The sequence below is a fragment of the Bos grunniens genome, chromosome 28 (assembly GCF_055505025.1).
Source record: "Bos grunniens cultivar Pamir isolate PY7600 chromosome 28, Bosgru_T2T1.0, whole genome shotgun sequence".
In the NCBI taxonomy this organism is placed as follows: Eukaryota; Metazoa; Chordata; class Mammalia; order Artiodactyla; family Bovidae; genus Bos; species Bos grunniens.
The window spans coordinates 33731918-33753272 of record NC_141192.1 but is presented as its reverse complement, the minus strand read 5'-3'; the positions used below and the strand labels follow the sequence as shown (position 1 = coordinate 33753272).

The window sequence follows — 21355 nt, the reverse complement described above, 5'->3', positions numbered from 1 at the left end:
ATTTGGCTGAGCCAGGTCTTAGTTGCAACATGCAAACTCTCACTTGTTGCATGTGGGATCTTTGTTCCCTGACCAGGGATCAAACCTGTGCCCCCTGCCTGCATTGGGAGTGTCTTAGCCACTGGACCACTGGGGAAGTCCCAATACTGGATTATTTTAAAACAAATGCAAGATCTTCACATTCCCTAATGTGCCTAATGTCCTATTTACAAAAAATTTTTAATGACAAAATAATTTAAGAGATCAGTTCTGATATTAATAAAAGAATAAGCCACCAATTAAAATTTCATTTTAATCTCAATATTATATTGAGATATAATGTATATACAATAACAAGCACTCACTTTAACTACATGTTTGGATGAGGTTAAACAAATTTATCCGCCATGTTATTACCACTAAACCAAGTCCTGGTACATTTCCCTCACCACACAAAGTTCGCCTATTGCCCTTCCTAGTCGGCTGACACCCCCTTGCCCTACCCCCAAACCCAGTCAAATACTGTTCTGCTTTCTGACTCTTAGATTTTTTTTTTTCCCTAGAGTTTTAATAAAGAAATTCCTCAATATTCACTTTTGTGTCTGGCTCCTTTTGCTCTGCATAATATTTTTACATGGTGTTGTAATGGTTTCAGTGATTCTTTCCTTTCTCTTGGATTTTTTAATTCTGTTGTTTGACAGTATCAAGGTTTTGCTTTCTCCAGTCCATCTGATGGACATTTTTTTCCAGTTTGAGGCAATTATGAATGAAGTTGCTATGAACATTGATGTGTAAGTTTCTGTGTAGACATGTATGTTTATCTCTCTTGGGTAAATAGGAGTAAAATTGCTCACCTGCATATTAAACATATGTTTACCTACATAATAACTGTGAAACTGTCTTCAAAAGTGGTTGTATCATTTATATCCCCACCAGCAGTGTATGAGCACTATAGTTGCCACACATCCTTGCCAACATTCTGTAATCAGTTGTTTTAGGGGTATTGTGGCCTCTTATTGTGGTTTTAATTTATATTTTCCTAGTAACTAATGTTGTTGAGCATCTTCTGCATTGTATTCCTGGAATCCTCATTGATCACCACTTCCTCAGTTCAATGAGGCAATCAAGATGTGTTTGACTTTCCCTTTCCTGTGCCCACTTTCCAGAAACCTCTCCCAAACAAAGAATCCAGATATAGGGTTTTTTCTCTTATTGGTTTCCTTTCTCTGTCATCACAGCCCTGTACTACCTATTCCAGTTCCTCAAAATAGTTACTTCATTTATTTTTTATAGTTTTCTAGGGTTTGGGGGGAAATAGGAGAGTGCTAGGCTGTAAGTTATACTCCATCCTCATGGTTATGAGAGGAAATCCCAATTACTTTTTGAGAAAGCATCCTCTAGATTTATCAAGGGTAGATTGATAAAGATTAGATTATCAAGGGTCAGCCTCAAAAACTGAAGTCCTATTGTATAGGGGGAAACTCTTCAACTTATTACATGTAGGTTCACTCTCTGATATTGAGATTATGATACCAAGAAAGAAAAGGAAGACATGCCCCCTTGCTGAGTCCGAGGAATTCTGCAAAATAAGAATGACTGCGAAAGGAAAGTGACGCAATCTAATAGGTGCCTCCCAACTTTCTCTCTTGGAGTTTCAGTCCAGAGAATGAGGTTTGTGTTCGTGAGAAGGAGGTGTGTCTAAGACAGGCAGCTAATTCATACACAGCCCTTTGCCAGCATCATAGTGAACTTCGCAGTGTAACAAGGTCAATCGGAGGAACGCCTTGGACTAAAGTTCTAGTGTGGCATGGATAGGACCCTGAAACAGCTGGAGAATGTGTCACTGGGGCTGGGGTGTCATCCCATAGGAGAAGATGATTCTGATCTAAGGGCTGCAACACCCCAAGGCCGAAGGTGCATCATGGTCAGACCTCTGAGACGAGTACACTGTCAGCAGGAGGTAAGATGAGGTCAAGTCAAACATAAATGTCTTCCCAACTTGAATTGGTCAAGAAATAACAGATGACATGCATGCCAGTGGTAAACTTTACTATGTCAACAGGGTTAGGAGCACCCAGAAAAATAAGGAGATCTACCCCACATGTCAAAGGAAATAGACAAAGTCACGTTTGGAAATGCAAACTGTGTTCTTCTCTTCTCCATTTATTAAAGCCACACTTCTGTGTGTGTGTGTGTGTGTGTGTGTGTGTGTGTGTACGCGCGTGCATGTTAAAAGAGAGTGAGAGAGAAAAGCTAATAGGCTGGCTTATCCAAAAGAGATTGAACGGTACTGGAATTACATTGAATTTTGCATTTCTCTTTATATACAAATGTATAAACTGCCGCCAGGGGAGGGGCAGGGAATGTGGTTTGTGAATTTCTAATGATTTGTGAGATTTACAGACACAGGAAGGTAGGAAGTTCTTTTGCTTTCTAAGAGTTAAGGAGCCAGGAGATAGGCACTGTAGCTTTTACCCCTTAATCTTACTTCTAGAGGGTAGGAGATGTTTTGGAGCAGCAAATGCTAGAAATGTACTGCCTAAAGCCAGGAGTGAGACCAAGACTAGAGAGAGATGAGTATGATACCATGTGAGACAAATGATGAACACTTGCTGGCTCACCCTTATTCTTAGATAGAGGTCAGCAAGCAAAAATTAGCTGTTGCTTCTTCAAAAGCATTTCCCTGCCCTGGTAAGGCTAAATGGCTTCCCAGGGGTGGAGGAGATCCTGTTGGGGAGATGGGTGATATCTTAATGCAGAAAATGAAGAAATGGGAGATTTCTGCAGCTGGCCAATTTTCCTTAGCTTTTTCTTTTTTTTTTTATATTAGGAAATGGGACAGAGGGAATGTAAGAAGATGAAAGCTATGGTATAATGGGAAAAGACTGTTGATCATAGATCTGTTTAAAATCATGTACATTAGTGATCATGTTAACAAGTCTTCTTGTTTTTGTAATCTTACCTAGTTTCTCCATGGACCATCATTATAAGAAACTGAATTCTACCTTCTGTTAAAATATATATGTATTTTATCTCAGCGTCATCCTAAGTATATCTTGATCTCCAAACTCTTTTCTCCACTATCAAATAGTTAACAATGTAACAAAATAATATTGTGTGTGCTGGAAACCACTTAACCTTGTAAATGCATATTCTAAATATATCGTGTTTGTGAGTCTGTATTTCTATTGAGTGGGTATTTCAAATGAGTAAAGCTTTAAAATATGTTATGAGAATGGTGTTAAGATTTTTTAATGCATTCATAACTACTCTACCCTAGTACCACAATTTTCTTTATTCTGGTCCTGTGGCTAATATTTATTCACATGTATATTTTGTACCTATTTATAATCAGAACATACAATTTGATATACCACTTTCTCTCTGTATTGTGATTTAATTGTTACTTTAATGGCAACTTAATATACTATGGAGTTAATATGCCCATATTTTCTTAGATGCCCTGCTGTGGGATACACAAATAGTTTCTATTACTCACTATTATGAATAATGCTGCAGTGACATTTTCCTGATTTTGAATTGTTTGCTTGGGATAATTTGTGAGTGGATTACTAGGTCCAAAGATATGAATATATTTAAGGACTCTAAATATAGGTATAGGTGAGGCAGTGATTCAGTGGCTCTACATACGTATAATACAACTGAAATATGTGAGTCTATCAATTGTTTTCCCAATAATCTCAGCTGCATTGTATTATTTATAATTGTAGTTAATGCAATCTAGTTAATGCAATAGAAGGCCACTTCTTATTGTGTATTAAGTGAGTTAGCCTATCAAAAAATTATAATTTCTCTATTTGCAAACTACTGACAGTGATATTTTCTTTACAAAGCTATTGAAATGATTGGATGAATTCATCAATGCCTCATGTGTTCATGCCACAAAGGAAATTATTAATCCTCCTTCCCTCTGTCTGTGGCTCCCTCATTTCGTCCATCAACCCTCCTGCTCCTGACTCCTTCTTCAATGGGTTATACATTCAAGTTCTTTTTGTACAAATTTTCATAGAACCTGATTTCTCATTCCAGAGTTCACAGGAGCTAATTGTCAGGTTTCTGCAGAGAACCAGTCTCTACCATGCCAGCAAGTGCTGAATTATACCACAAATCATGGAGGTCAAATCTATCAGACCCCTTGAATTTCTTAAGTGTCCATACAAACAAGTCAGAAATACACTCAGAATAAAATTGTTCCATAAATTACTCATTTTAGAAGTTTGTGTATAGTTCAGTTTCTCTTTATATGACTTTTCCAGGTTTTCTTCCTTTAGGTTGCTCGGAGATATTTTGATTTGTTTATTTGCTTCTTTGTTTTGGTTTTGGGTAATGTTTCTGCTTCATCTGCTCTCTGCTGCCAGTACCCAAGAACAAGCTTACTTCTGTGATAACAAGTGTGGTTTGTCAAGCAACTGCAACACAAGAGCATTGCTGCAAGTTGCATATCTGGATGGTACTGTCACTTGGATTTTGTCTGTCTTACATCTAATGTTTGTCCATTTTCTAGGCATTATTGCTCATCTGTTGCCTGGAATTGGTTTCTATCTTGAAAGCCTCTGTAGCAGAATCTGCCTTTTTAAGCAACCACGCTTCTTTGAAGCTAAAATAATTCCTAATATGTTATAAGGTCTCAGGAAGCCTATAACAGGCATACAACGTCTCAATTGGAAGCATTGAAAATAAAAGCATTGAAAAGCATTGAAAATAAAAGCTTATATCCTATTTCATGAGGGCAAGGAGATTTGGGGGCTACCACAAGATTTTCCAGTCTCACTCTCATGATGAGAAATTGAACTGAATAAGATGTATTCTAAGCAGTTTCACTTTAGGAGTTTAGAAGAGGAAAAGTGGGAGGAGGAGGAAGAAGAGGAAGGAAAAAATTCCTCTCCAGTCTCTCCAACCTCAGCAACTATATTTCTTGTCCCTTGGAGAACATCACAGGCCCTCTTTAGATTTTTTTCTTACATAAGCTATGTGTCATAGACAAGGTTTCTCCATTTTTATATTAATAAACCTGCATTTCCCCCATCTCCATGCTGGCTCTCCCCATTTTCACATGTTACAAATGAGTGCTGGCCTCTCTTCCTCTCTGAATAGATACACTAATTCAACCTCTGACCACAGTGCAAAGCCCTTTTATCCACACACTACATCAGCAAAGTTATTAAAGTGCTGATGAAGTCAGAAGCAAAACCCAGGAGGCCTGAGCAAGGCTCATATGTAACAGTTACACAGAGGGCATCTGAGGATCAGAGCCGAATGTAGACAACCACCAGATTCTCCATGGTTACTGGACGCTACACAGTCACCAGTACCCAGTCACCAGTCCTGCCTTCAATATGGCTGCACCAAGAAGTCTTCTTTAAACATATCAAAACCCAGGGGGTGAAAACACATGAACTAATCATAATCTCTCTACCCCATGCTTGCTTTCCTAAAACTTGAAACAGAAAAGGTGACGGTGGAAGAACTTTGGTTGTGCCTGGAGTCTGAACTGCAGTGCAATCAGGAAACATACGTCATGAAAGAAGGTGTCATACCACATGCTACACACACCCCTCTCCCTGCACAGAGTGGGGACTAGACTTGTCTATGTGAATCAATTTTTCCCCAATTATATGAAGTTTTCTTTTAGTTTCTTTTATTATTATTTTGTGTTGAATATAGTTGATTTGCAATGATTCAGTGTATAGCAGTGATTATGTTTTATTTACATATATATGTGTATACACACATTATATATATATAACATATATATATATGAAATTTTTCAGATTCTTTTCCATTATAGGTTATTACAAAGTACTGAGTAAAGTTCCCTGTGCTACACAGTAGGTCCTTGTTTATCTAATTGATATAGTAGTTCATATCTGTTAATTGCAAATTCCCAATTTATCCCTCCCCCTTATTCCTTTTTGGTAGCCATAAGTTTGTTGCCTATGTCTATGAGTCTTATTTCTGTTTTGTAAAAAGTATATCAGTCATGGGCTTTCCTGATGGCTCAGTGATGAAGAACCTGCCTGCCAGTGCAGGAGAGGCAAGTTTGACCCCTGGGTTGGGAAGATCCCCTGGAGAAGGAAATGACAACCCAAATATTCTTGCCTGGAAATCTCATGGACAGAGGAGCCTGGTAGGCTACAGTCCATGGGGTCGCAAAAGAGTCAGAAACGACTTAGCATCTAAACACCAACAGTATTACTTAGTCATTAAAAATAATGAAATAGTGCCATTTGCAGCAATGGGTGGACCCAGAAATTGTCATATTAAGTAAAGTAAGTCAGACAGAGAAAGACAAATATCATATGATATCACTTACATTCAGAATCTAAAAAAGTGAACTTATTTATACAAATCACTTTCTGGTCTTGGGTGGGCCCCTCAACCTTGTGAGTCCAGGATGAGATGACATGTGTATAGGAGTTAGGGGATAGTTTCTAATTGTATGCAGTTATTTGGGTGGGTGCTTGTGTTTGTACTGTTGGGCTGATTTGTGGTTATTTAAATCTATAAAAGGGTGTTCTGCCACTTCCTTTGTGCATGTTCTGTTCCCTCACATTATTGTAGACCCGATATAAGGCAGCTTTCAGAACATGCCATTCTCCCTCACAGCTTCCTGTGTTTGAACATGCTGCCTGAATCACACCCTCCTCACCCCCCTTCTTCCTCCACCTCACCTCCATCTCCCTTTGTCTGTCTGTTCCCCTCCTACTCACCATTCGAGGCTTAGCTTACGGACCCTCTGCTTTGTGTGACACCCGTGGGTCCTGTCTGCACCGTGAACACGATGACTTCATCCTCAGGGTTGCTGTGGGTCCAAGTGTGGCCTTTCCTACTTGAGTGGACTTGGGTTTTTGAGGGCAGGACCAAATCTTATTCATTTTCTCAACCCAGTATCTGGTTCTTGTTATTTACTTGGTAAATTTTGATCAGAATGATGAGTGAATGTCAGATACTCACCGCCATGAAAGAAATTGTACTAGTCAGGTTCATGATTCTTCACTAATTTGCTATGAAACTTGTGAAAGAAACAACACTCAAGCTTTCTGTATGTGATATAAATATAGGCACCTGATGTGCATATTTTAATGGGGAAGCTTATAAAGTACTCCTAATTATTGAAAGTTTCACACTGAGAACATGTGACCACATGACAGTATACGAGATGTGTCACTTGTAGAGAAGTACGTTGCACAAGTCGTTTCCCCAGTAACTGCTGTGGATCCCTCCTGCGGCAGGATGCTAACAGGTATTGTGGGATGAAAAGGTTTCTTGCTGAAATTCATTTGGGGAAACACTGGAATAAATCTCCATTTATGAAACCTGTGATTTTGTTAAAATGCCATCTCACAATTCAGTGATCCCAAGTTTCCTGCTTTTATCTTGTTTTAGATCTGATTACTCCTCCTTTCTCTGGTTTTCAGCTTTCATGGTGACATGGCATCTGGTTTCTTTCTACAAGGAAGGTTCAGCACACAGCACAGTCTTTGATACATTGGACTGGTTTGAGGATCCTACCTGGAATAGGTATGTAAGACTTCCAGTGTTTGCTTTCTCATCCTTTGAATAGCCATGGATGTTATATCCATTTCTGCTTTTCTTGTTGTTGATTAAGAGTGGAATTTGTTCTGAAGAATAAACTTCATGTGTTAGAGATGATCTTTGTCTTTTCTGCTTAGAGCATGTGTTTATAATATGACATACAAGACTCCTCAACACCCTTCATTTCCTTTGTTGTGTGATTAATAAAAATTAAGAATACATTCATGCCAGTAGAGAATGGAAATTCCATGCTCATATGGCTCTGAAAATAATGGAATTTAATATATAAATCTTTGGAACTCAAGTATACAAAATATGACAGATCCCCTGGTATGTTTATAAATATAGTATACAAAAGTCTAACATCTTACAGAAAGATGTAACTTTTTTTCCCAAAATAGTCCAGTCTTAGGCAAACCTAAGTACCAAATTTTAAACTAAATGACTGCACATGGGAATTAATTAATGATTATTTGATCCTCTTCGTTTTTGAGACAAGTATTCCCGTAGTGTAAAATGACATAAATATGACATAAAGGCAAAAAATACAGTATTTGAAGGTATTATTGTTTTATGAGTTATCTTGAAGGGGATATTCTGAAATTAGATTCTCATGAGATATAAGCTGTGTAGCTACTGATTTAATTCAGTTCAGACTACTTTGATGAGTGCTCTGTGTGTGTGTTTGAGGGGGGCAGTGGGGCGGGGAGTGGTATGTTAGCTCTAAGAGATACTTGATTATAAGATTCATTGCTTTGTTGTATTCAATTTTCAAAATATTTTGGGGACTATTGTAGACTTTTTGAAGTTTTGGTTTGTATTTAGAAAAGAGTCCAGCCTATATAAATTGTATTTTCAAAAAAAGTAAAGCTGCCCTGCTCAATCCTCCTTCCCAAAATGTCTGCTGAAAACCACATTTGGGAAGTAGCATAGCCTTGAGACTTAATTAGATATAATCTATGACCTTGGGGGAAAAAATGTTATGCTGTACTCCCTAACCCATGACCTTGAAAAAAAATGTTTTGCTTCCTTAGAAAGAGGGAGGGAGAGAGAGAGAAGGAGGGAGGAAGAAAGGTAAGGACGGAGAAAATAAATTCACAGTTGCCATGTACCAAATACTCTAGGTCACCTTTATTCTTAATAAGGTATCAAGTAATTAATCAATGTGTTTCCCTGAGTCTCCAGAGAATTTATCTTCTACATTCTCTGAAAGTCTTAAATCTATAATTAGAGTTTAACCTTCTTGATTTAAGGCAGAAGTTGCAACTAGTCACCTGCATGTTCCAGCTTTCTTAGGTTGTTTATTGTATAGGGTTTTGTTTTGTTTTTTTTTTTGCTTAACACAAAATTAATATATCAATACATGTGTTTAAAAAAATGTCAAATCAAAAAATCAGAAGAGTTCACATAAAAATCTGGGCTTCCCATCTCTGGAAATGAATTAAATTAGTTGCTTGTGCCCCAGTTCTAGCTGTCATACAAATTACCTCCCTCAGCTTAACCTCTCCACATCTAACTCATCAAGTCCTCCAAAGCCTTGCTGTGACCACCCAGTGGTTCTCAGCCTCACTGTGAAAAGACAATTTCCTGGGTACTCAGGCTGTACTCAGAAAATTAAGCCAGTAGTTCTGAGTGTAGAGCTGGGCTTCAAAACTGTAGAAAGTTCTTCAGATGATTCTTATATGCAACCGAGGTTTAGAACCGCTGCCCTAACATCTTCCTCTGTCCCTATATGGCAAGGGCCATACCCTGAGTCCAGGTCATACTCACCACTTTCTGGTCTTAACAGTTTTGTACCATCATCGCTAAATCCCCTTCTCATTTCTGTTCTCGTCTTTGTTCAGTTCCATCCCCACCCAACAGCCAGTCACTGTTTCAGAATTGAACATACCAAGTTAATGCATGCTTGAACCTCTTCAATAATAATAACAATAATGATAACAGCTGATGACGATCATTGATACCTTGGTTGAATGAAGAATCTGAGTTGAGGCTTTGTTGAAGTCACTGGAGCATTAAATATCAGAAGCAAATGGGGGAGGCCCACATGAGGCCTATTGCCTAATCTGACAGTATCTTCTGCCTGCCTACTCCTACAGACAGTGACCCATGGGCCAAAAGCATCCCTGACTTCTACAAATTGCCACCCAATCAGTGTCCTGATGTCACACTGCTGTCAGGAGCAAAGAGGGGTTATAACCTGGCAGTGACATTATTATAAGATTAATGTTAGCACACAGCCACCAGTGTTTATTAAATGTCACTTCTTCCTAGTTGCATGATCCACCCAGCAAAGTAAGTTGATGCTGGTAAATTTTTAGGTGGACTAACTGAACTAGGGGTGTGCATTTGTCAGGGTTAGAAGTTATACATGGAATCGTCTCTCTTGCCGCTCTGACACACAGTTCCTCGTTGTCACCAACAAATAACATAAATCCAGTTATTTATTTGAGCTGCAGTGGAGACTTTTCTTTTTCAAAATGACTGTGTAGTGGTGGTGTGGGCCATAGAGGTAGTTACTGGAGTCTTTGCTTTAGCCTCCACCCACCCCATAACTGAGATGACATGCTTCCCATTGCAAGGGAAGAAGATAAGGTGGCATCAGAAACTTTTCATAAAAGACATCTTCAGACATATAATGATGTTATTTTACTCAGAGTTCAAAAATAAATCAATAAGTGCAAAGTGTTCTTGCCTGGAGAATCCCAGGGGCAGGAGAGCCTGGTGGGCTGACGTCTATGGGGTCACACAGAGTCGGACACGACTGAAGTGACTTAGCAGCAGCAGCAGCAGCTTTGAAGCTGAGTGGAACGTGTGTCCATGTCAGCACCCCTTGTGCTCACTGTAATCAACTTTTATTTCATACAGGTGACAATTATTTTCTTCAGTATAAAACCATCACTGCTTCACTACTGACATTATAAAAAGTTCAAGGAGTTGTGTTAAGACAAAAATGTGCCTATGACATTCAGGTAATGGAGACCAATAAAGATGTTATAGCCTGAGGTGTTGAATTAATGCCTGAGACACAGTTATCCACTTTACCTTAGGGTCCTAGCTTACCCAGATAATATGCCTGGGCAGAACTGTCTTACATCTAAAGAAACAATTGACATTTTTACTTCTTTCCTAAATGTTTATTTTGGAGGACAAGTGGAAAACAAAATACAGAGAGAGGCACAAGCACATACTCACTGAGCATCCCTAGAGTTAAATTCCTCTGTCCACAGAATTGGAGTGGGCAACCATCCCCTTCTCCAGGGGATCTTCCTGACCCAGGGACTGAACCTAGGCCTCCTGCATCGCAGGGAGGTTCTTTACTGTGTGAGCCATCAGGGAAGCCCCAAATACAGGATAGTGTCTGTTAATGAGATGCCTTTGTTTTTCCTTTGGAAATCAAGATGAACTGGCCATGTGTATAATTTTTCTTTGTGGTGAGTAGGTTTATAATAAGGCCATAGATTCTTTTCATGCCATTTTAGAAATCATTTGAAAGGATTCAGGCAGTGATGACCATTATGCTTTAAGATTTTACATTCAGTTCAGTCGCTCAGTCGTGTCCAACTCTTTGCGACCCCATGAATTGCAGCACTGTAGGCCTCCCTGTCCATCACCAACTCCTGGAGTTCACTCAAACTCACGTCCATCAAGTCAGTGATGCCATCCAACCATCCCATCCTCTGTCGTCCCCTTCTCCTCCTGCCCCCAATCCCTCCCAGCATCAGAGTCTTTTCCAATGAGTCAACTCTTCGCATGAGGTGGCCAAAGTACTGGAGTTTCAGCTTTAGCATCATTCCTTCCAAAGAACACCCAGGACTGATCTCCTTTAGAATGGACTGGTTGGATCTCCTTGCAGTCCAAGGGACTCTCAAGAGTCTTCTCCAACACCACAGTTCAAAAGCATCAATTCTTCGGTGCTCAGCTTTCTTCACAGCCCAACTCTCACATCCATACATGACTACTGGAAAAACCATAGCCTTGACTAGACATTAGGACATGCAAAGCTTTTCCAATAAGATAAATCCATTTTTCTAAATTCTTTGTATCACTGAGTGCCTGGGATATGGACAGAGGAAGATTAAAATCTATCGTATTGTCACCACATGAAACAGCTAATGAGAAGGAAATTAATAGTGTCTGAAATGAACCCTGGGTTAAGCATAGCTCACGTTGTATTTCTACCATTATTTTTCACTTGCCATTAATTCACTTTAATCAGAGAAGTTCCCTAAACTAATTAGGATTCATTTTTAAAAATCTAAAGTAACAGGTAAATGTATCCTCTATTTATTTTAAGTTAGGAACAATATGGATGCTGAATTGATTGTGAAGACATTTATTATGTTATATGTATACATCAAATGGCTTCAAAAATATGCATGTTTGTCACAGATATTTACTATTATATCAGACTTTTTCTTATTCCTATCATTCCTCTAGCACTTTGTGTTGACTTTTGAGAATGAACATTTTGGAACAAAAGATATATTCTTCCAGGATCCTGCATGCTTGAACCATATTAGACTTTAGTAAATGTTTGTGAAATGAACGATGAATAATGCAAATGTGTTTTAATTTTAGATACAAGCAGATGAAATTGTACTGAAGCTAGGAACTAACTTAGCCAGTGAACTAGATATATAAAATAATGACAAATAAAAATGGTAATTCACCAGAGCTGATATTATATCTGGTATGCTCTGTGGAAGCAGAGAGAGATGGCCATCATTTTTAAAGGATTTGGACAAAGTCAAAGGGCCAGCAAATCTAATATTTTGGTGAGCAGCTCATCCTGATTTCATTAAGGCATGGCTGTTCACTTCCCTTTCTCCTTCACTGAAGTTTTCATCTTTAAAATCTTTTTTAACTGCCATGTTAAGAGGATGTTCTAGTCTAAAGACTCCTGGTTCAGGTACCTTATCTTTAAAAACTTTGCTAGGGGCATGTGGGACATTAAGAGTAAAATACTACAGTATCTCAATAAATACTAATCTAGTACAGAAACAGCTGCACTTATAACTGAACAGAGTCTAATGTTGTCTGATCATGCAATATGCTGCCCAAGCAAACTCTTTAGGAAGTGCTTGAATCATTCCTATGCCTCCATCTACTTATCTATTCAATCTTTGACTTTTCTTGGCAAAGCTCAAACCCAGTTAAAGTCCATATGCTTTACATTGCTTCACTTTTGCATTTTAGAAAATGATTAGATAGTGCAAATGGATGTGATGATCATATTAGCCAACAGTAATATAAGCCCTTCATACATAAAATTATTTATCTCAGAAGGATATGAAATTTCACTTTGAAATTAAGTTGTTTTCTTAATATCACAACATACTGTGCCTCAAGGATAAGTAATTTCATACATTTAGGATCCTTCAATTATATTCCCATATTGGAGAGATATTACATTATTTTACTTTATCTGAATATTAATAATATGATCAATGATAACTTTGATTATAAGTATTCTGAAATTGGAAACATCCCCATATTTAAGTTAGCCACTTTAATGTTCAAACATGTCTTTCTTTATATTATTAGTTGTTTTCCTTTAAACATTTTCATTCTCCACTATTCACTTGTTTGTGATTAATCTGATTAATGTATCTGTACTCTGCTTTTTTATACATTAAAATACTTTAGATAGATTATAAAAAGATGAATGAAATAGAAAATTAAGGCAGAATAATTATCAATGAAACAGAAAATTAAGAAACAACAAATAGAAATAAAACCACAGAATCAAGAGAAAAAAATATCAATCACAATTAGGCAGACCAGCAGTTGCTGTGATGATCATCAGACTTGACTCTAGGTTTACTAGGGGCTAAAGCCAAATTTTGTTGAACAATTATCTGAAAAAAGATATATTTGCCTAACATTAAAATACTCATTCTGCAAAAAGAGAAATTACATACCTGACAGGAATGGAAGGGAAAAGAGTACTTATCATACTATGGGACCATTGGACTCATATTTGAGGATCATGGATGCAGGAATGAGATACAGCTGTCCTGAACTATGTGTATTTATCAGCAGCCTCTTTTTATTTATATTTATGGTTGTGCTTCACGGACGATTGAAACAAAACCATTGACGTCTGAATTTATATGGTGAATTCCATTGGCCTTTGAACCTCAGCGTGCTCAGAGATCTTGATTTTGGTTTTTGTTCTTTACCACTATCAACACTAAATTTTAAATGCTGTTTTATGAAATCAAGTAGAAGCTATAGTTGCAAAATTGTTGACTAGGGTCTCATAAAAGTTGAGAAGATTTTATTGATTTAAATTTTGGTAGTTTTTTCCTTTGGCGTAAAATTATGTGTTTGCCTACACTGTTTTTATTTATGATATTAGCTACTACTTTATAGGTGTATCTTTAATTTCTTACTCTTTGAGCTTTGGGGGAAAAATAAGTCTATATTTTCTTTGAGACCATTGAACTAAGAGGATAAGTGTGTTAGTCACTCAGTCGTGTCTGACTCTCTTGTGACCCCATGGACTGTAGCCCACTAGGCTTCTCTGTCCATGGCGTACTCCAGGCAAGAATACCGGAGTGGGTTGCCATTTACATGATGCTTATTTTCGGAGATAGCAACTTTGTGGATTCATGACACAAGCTTTATATCGTTATCCTATTCTTGAAATCTACCCCATTTTAAATCTTCTATCAAATCCTTTGCAATATAAAAATTGTTGTGATTAATCTTCTAAAAGCATGGCACACAATTTGAATCAGTTCTAATGAGGTGGATGAAACTGGAGCCTATTATACAGTGTGAAGTAAGCCAGAAAGAAAAATACCAATACAGTATACTAACACATATATATGGAATTTAGAAAGATGGTAATGATAACCCTGTATGCGAGACAGCAAAAGAGACACAGATGTATAGAACAGCCTTTTGGACTCTGTGATGGGGTGGGGGTGGGGGCCATGATTTGGGAGAATGGCGTTGAAACATGTATAATACCATATAAGAAATGAATCGCCAGTCCAGGTTCGATGCAGGATACAGGAAGCTTGGGGCTGGTGCACTGGGATGACCCAGAGGGATGGTATGGGGAGGGAGGTGGGAGGGGGAGTTCAGGATTGGGAACACGTGTACAGCCATGGCAGATTCATGTTGATGTATGGCAAAACCAATACAATATTGTAAAGTAATTAGCCTCTAATAAAAATAAATAAATTTGAATTTAAAAAAATAAAAAGAAAAAGGAGTCATATTTTGCAAGCAACATTCTATAGTATAAAGGGAGTTAAGAATGCCTAGTACCATGAATTCTGACCTTAAAAGATTGAAGACATTTTCAGTTTGAAAAACCAGCAGATATAGATGTATTTTAAAATGTCATTTAAAAAATAAAGCTCTATCTTCCTGGTAAATGACTTATATAATTATATTAACATATAGCTTATTTCCAAATACTGCATTATAAACTACACACAGCAGTAAAAAAAAAAAATGATGGCAAATAGAACCAAGTAATGAGTGGCCAAAATCTCAACTTATGTTATACTTCCATGAGTTACTTATGACTTTGAGGGTATTCTGAATTAACTTCTGGTTGTAATACATTTAGTTCCTATTTAGAAAAAAAAAAAGATTTAAAAAAGTTTGAGAGCCTGTCTCAGAGTTGTGAACAAAACACGATCCTGTTGGTGCTGAAAGCTATCTTTCTGGGACATTTTTCAACTAACAAAAACTGTTTCAAACTAATCTGATTATCTGTACACTGCAAAGCAATTGACACAGTTGAGTCTCCCCTTTAATCTGCTGACCCATCTCACATTTTACAAGGCACTGTCATGGGCCAGTCCCTCTTTGAGTCCCCTAACACATATCATCTCTTCAGAATATCTTATTTAATCTTCAAAGTTGCCCTGTGAGATAAGTAATAGCCTTTCTTTACATATAACAAAGAAAAATGTGTTAGAGAAAAATAATGTCATGAATCATTCCTATCTGCTTACTAATAAGAAGGGTAAACTGTGATACCAGAACTTTTTCTTTCTTAAAGCATAATCCTTTTCCTCCTAACCAGTGCTTCTCAATCAGAATGATTTTGTTCCCTAGGAGGATATTGGGCAATGTCTGAGACTGTGTTTGGTGTTCATAACAGAGGAGGGAACTCAACTGGTTTCACAGCTGAGTTTCTATGAAAAGTCATATAGACTACTCTCTTCCATGACTCCTGTATATACTCCGCACTCCACTGATTGTTTCCTGAAAATTATAGAGGAAATTGCTTGCATCTACTCATCATTCTGCCTGGAGTACACTGAACCCCCTTTCCTGCCAAATGTGTATTCATTTTCAAGATCCGAATGAAATCTCCATGGTTCATTGATGCTTTCCCCGTGCTCTGCTCATCTTCTCCCCAGGCAAAGTTCACCATGGTCTTCCCCCGACCCCTGCTAGCTTCATGGTTGCCCAGCACTTATAGCTCTGTATTGCAACTTATTGATTTTCTTGATTGTTTTCCCCTAAGACTGAATTCTTTGAGTACTGGCACCAACATCATATTCATCATAGTATTTCCTAGTGGCAGTACAAAGAGTCACTAAACAAATGCTTTATTGTATATTGAATAAATACTAAGTGATCCATGAATCCCTCCTGATTTATCATTCCCTAGCAGCTAGGGAAATGATGCAATAAATTAATTTGCCCAGTATTCTGGAGCATCCAAAAAGATTAGGGATGAGTTTCATTAACTTAAGCTTTCACACTCTCACCCTTTTTTAGTTGGGAAAAAGTCCAAATAGAGGAAAATGTAGTGTTTCAGAACGTGACTCCAAAAACTTTAATACTTTTAAAAGATGTAGTCTCATTCACATTCCATTTACTTATTAATATAGGAACTTGGAACATTTTAAAGTGTTAAGAAAAAAAGCTATCACTTAAGGTCAAATATTGTCCACTCATTAAATAAATTTATATTGATTGCCTAATATGTGCTGGGTTACCTGGAACATTATTTTGGATTTTTTTTTTTACTAATACTGCATTTTAATAATTATAGTAATTTGGAGGAAAATTAATGAGTTGTGAAATGTGTTTTCTAATGCCCTAGAATAAATAATTGGTTTGCTTTTGCTAAGAAAGTATCTACATGTTTTATATTTGATCTCTGACTTTATTTGTTAATAATTTTTTAATGGAAGCTAATGTTACCTCTGTACCCCTGATGCTGGGTTCAGAGGTTATTCATCAGTATTGTTTATTAGAGGGAATATTCCAGAACAATAACATCATGTGGTAATATCAGAACATCATCTTTATAAGTAAATTAGAGCATATTGATACTTAATATAGATATACTTTAAAAAAGCATTTCACTACGTAGTTAAATCCATTCTAAGTTTCAAACTGTTTAGTACGAAACAGGAAACAAATCTGTGGTCTTCATATCACAAAGTTATAAAAACCTGTCTTTAGTAATGTAAATGTGGCCTCTTTTAATCAGTTGCACTCAAGAATTATAAATACATGCATGCTAAATCACTTCAGTCGTGTTTGACTCTTTGTGACTCTGTGGACCGTAGCACGCCAGGCTCCTCTGTCCATAGGATTCTCCAGGGAAGAATACTGGAGTGGGTTGCCATGCCCTCCTCCAGCGGGTCTTTTCGACCCTGGGATCAGACGTGTGTCTCTTCATGTCTCCTGCGTTGGCAGACGGGTTCTTTACTACTAGCGCCACCTTATATTCTTACCACCATCACATACTACTGTTAGTGCATCAGGCCATACTTAGTGCTTTACAGTAATCCGTAAATTCTCTGCTTCTAAAGTGGTTGTCAGTCTGATAAAAAATAAAATGTTTTTATGCCTTCTTTTACTTTTTAAAAAAAATATATATTGCAATGCTTTTTCAAGGAGCTATTTGCAGAAGGAACTAGTATAACTGGTAAGTAATAATTATATAATTAGTGTATAACTCAGTGTGTATATATGTATATATCCCGTTAACTCAAACACATTGTCTTGGGTTTTTCCCTCAAATATTTTACCATACAAAGATCCAAAGACCTTTTTTTCAATTTTATTGAAACTCCATTCTCAGGGCAATATTAAATGTTTTATTTGCTGTCTCTTTGAATTAGAAGATTATCCTTTAAGACTATAGTGTTCTGTGTTGGTGTATCTATGGTTTAGCAGTACTTCCACGTAGTAAGTAGTATAGTTGATGTAAGCATCAGTTTTGCACTCAGCAGCTCTGGATTCAAGACCTGGATTAAAACCTATAAATTGTGTTTCCCTGTCTCTTGAATTATTTTAGCCTCTGCTTTTCCATTCATTCTCCCAATAAGGGTCATCAGGCCCACTTTATGAACAGACTCTGTTGAAAGGATTCAATGAGATATAAGAGGAATCCCTGGGTATGGTAAGAGTTTGGAGAATGGTGATTTTAATTCAGACCTCACCAAGGTTAGTGGTGAGGTTCAAATTTACGTCAAAGAAAGGGACATAAAATGGAAAAATGAAAAAAGCGATGTCCCCAGAGACTGTGAAATGTCTAACTCCAGGTCACACAGCTTTGATATGCCAGAGTGAGGGCTCCCCACCTACAGGCCAACAGGAGCCCTGACTCATCTTTACATACTCCACATTCTGACACATAGTAAGCATTCCAGAAACAATGAGTAAGTGAGTTTTAAGAATTCCTGTGGAGAACTAAAGTCATAGATGAGTGCGTGAAGAGTGAGCCACACTAGTGCAGCACATGATAGTCTTTTTGCTGAGCCTGTGTTGTTTACACACCCCATGGGCAAGAATCTTATAATATTTGTTTTTATGCTGCCAATACTTAAGAGGGGACCTCGAGTAGACACTTAATACACCTTTGTTTAATTACTGAATAAGTAAATAGATGAACTCAAAAAGCTGAGAATTAATTTTTAATTTATATGTTTTTAATTTTAAAAAGCTGTTATTTTTCTTATTTTGCCATTACAATTTGGAAAGAAGGTATGTCTTCCAGTGTGTTTTGTCTTAGAGGTCTGCCTTACTGTAGTCTTTTCTACATTTGGTTTAAAATTCTGCAGTTACTTTAAGTCTTCTCTTAGTTTTTTTTTTTTTTTATCAACAAGCGATCTTTGTTTTCTCAATATTTAAAAAATATTAATTCCTTTTCATAAGATTCTTTCACTAAAATAATATAAAACTACTCATGTGTACTAAATTAATAGAAAGTCATGACTTGTAGATATTTATTGGTTTTGATTTATACATAGTATATAACTAAAATTCAGGTAGCAAAGTATTGATGGTATTCTGAGGGATTTGTGTTACAAGGTGAAAAAGGAATGATACTCACTGAGCATAATAAGTTGCAATAACACAGACACCTCTAAAGTCGTTTAAGTCATTGTGTGTTCTTAGGACAGTTAATCTTGCCCTGAAATCTTATTTACTCTCATGTTTTTGACAGTTAATTAAAGACCCTATGACTCTGGTCCCACTATTATGTTAAATTCACCATTGATTAAGTCATAATTAAAAATTTAGCTCGAAGAATAAAGGCTGAAGATATACTTAGATGATACTTTTCTATTTGTTTCAAAATAATGTAGACTTCACCAGTTCTCTCCATGGGAGTTTTTAATAACAATTAGAATAAAAATGTGATTTGTTTGAATGTCACTAATTTGCCTTGTTGAAAAGTAAAAAATGAGATTTTCTCAGTATCCCCCCTTACCCAGGGAGGATTCTGTATTGAAGTATCATAAATTTTAGTTGCAAGAGGAATGATGAGTAATAAAATATTTATAGAGCCAATTGTTACCTTGACTTTGACCACTTCTGTTGTACACAGAGAGATTTGCATTCAAGTTTAGGTTAAGTAAACATTTGTATAAAACAGTGATAAGAACATGAATAAAAATGTAAATATCTCTGGTTAGAGTGGTTTTAGTTAGTGGGGAAAAAAAATTATGAAATAGCAGCACCCATGAATTAGACTTTTGAAAATGCTACATTAAAAAAACAGAAACTTGGGACTTCCCTTGCAGTCCAGTGGTTAAGATTCTGCCCTTCCAGTGCAACGGGTTTGGGTTTGATCCCTGGTCAGAGAATGAAGATCGTGCTGCCAAAAAGAGGAAAAAAAAATTTGAAAGAAAATAAAAAGGATATAAAAGTCAAACCAAAAACCTCAACTCACTCCACAAATATAGAGAAATTATTTTGTATTTGGAATTTCTTGCACTTCACCAAGGGCTTACCTGATAGCTCAGTCAGTAAAGAACCTACCTGCAATGCAGGACACCCGGTTCAATTCCTGGGTCAGGAAGATCCACTGGTAAAGGGATAGATTACCTACTCCAGTATTCTTGGACTTTCCTTGTGGCTCAGCTGGTAAAGAATCCGCCTGCAATGCTGGAGACCTGGGTTCGATCCCTGGGTTGGGAAGATCCCCCTGGAGAAGGGAAAGGCTACCCACTCCAGTTTTCTGGCCTGGAGAATTCCATGGATTGTATAGTCCATGGGGTTGCAAAGAATCGAACATGACTGAGTGACTTTCACTTTCACACTTTACCAAACATGTACTATGTCTTCAAAAAAGAATATGCTTCCTCTTTCTGAGATATCCTAAAACTGGAATATTTATTGACTACATTCTCTGTGCCAGACATTCTTTTAGGTGCTGAGGTTATGACAGCACATAGAAAAGTCTGTGCCTTCATAAAGGTTATATCCTAGTTAAGGGGCAGACAGAAGGAACATATGTAAATATACAATGTCAAGAGAAATCAGTCTTATTAAATATATTAAGGAAACAGAATCATGGCAAAGGGCAGTATTCTTCTATAGAGAGTGTTCAAGAAAGTCCTTTTTAGTAAGGTCTGTTAAGATCCTATTGGAAGAGAAATCAGAAGCCCAGCCAGGAGAACCAGCATCAAAAAGGCCCTAGTGCTACTTAGTGAGGCCAAGTAGACCATGGTAAGAACCTTGGATATTTTACTAATTGACCTAGGAAGCCATTGTTAAGACTTTGAACTGGAAGGGAGGAAGATTTTTCTTCTACCCTTCTAGATTCTTTTGATTAGTTTAGTAATTAAATTGACATAACATGGGTTAACTGGAGAAAAACAAATTTAACTTTATATGTATAGAAATCTCATGTAGATGTGAGAAGCTCTCAGACAGGCAGCTGATGCTTGTGTTGCCACCCTGAGCTCAGTAGAAGAGAGGAGCGGTCTGGGGCTTCAAAGGGAAGGAAGATTAGTCACAGGAGGGTGGAAAGAGCAAATGTTTGGTAAACAAATGTTTGCCATGCCAGGTGGAGGCAATGATTTTGAACAAATAAGCCCTCCCAGACTCCCCCTAGCTTCTTATACCAGCACACACTCTTATCATTATCCCTGGATGGTTCATTTCCTGGACCGAGTCGTCCATCTAAATTCTTTTAGGTGATTAAGTGGGAGGTAAAAAACTCTTCGTGAGACTGTTAAGCCTTAACTGTCTTCAAATGAACATAATCTATGTGCCAAAGTGGCACATTCTGGGGCAGCCTGCCCTGAACCCTATCAGAGCAACAGAGTGACCTAATCTGAGGATTTTTTTAGAAGGATGAATTTGGCTTTTCTGTGAAAAGGAATAGATGGGGAAAGGATTACATTTTGTCAACAGAGTGGGAAACAATGAGCATAGAAGGGAACATTTCTCTTTCTTGCATAATCACACCTCACTAAAGGGAAGGTAACCATGCAACCAGCTAGATATCTGAGGGATTTATTATTCCAGGAAAAGGGAGAATGGATCTACATATTTAAAGAGCAGTTTTGGTATTGCTCCTGGAAGTAGGACT

General features: G+C 37.4%; 1 protein-coding gene across 4 annotated transcripts in view; it reads left to right on the top strand.

The window, feature by feature from the left end:
- The window catches only part of CHRM3 (cholinergic receptor muscarinic 3), a 558540-nt gene that overhangs the window by 288574 nt on the left and 248611 nt on the right, over nucleotides 1-21355 (top strand). For 3 of the 4 annotated variants that reach the window (XM_086381534.1, XM_086381536.1, XM_086381535.1), the window contains one exon: nucleotides 7419-7521. In XM_086381534.1, coding sequence (XP_086237660.1) covers nucleotides 7424-7521 — 98 coding nt within the window. In that variant the 5' untranslated portion in view covers nucleotides 7419-7423. Of the gene's footprint in view, nucleotides 1-7386; nucleotides 7522-21355 lie in introns of all 4 variants that reach the window. The other variant, XM_086381537.1, reaches the window with a different exon arrangement.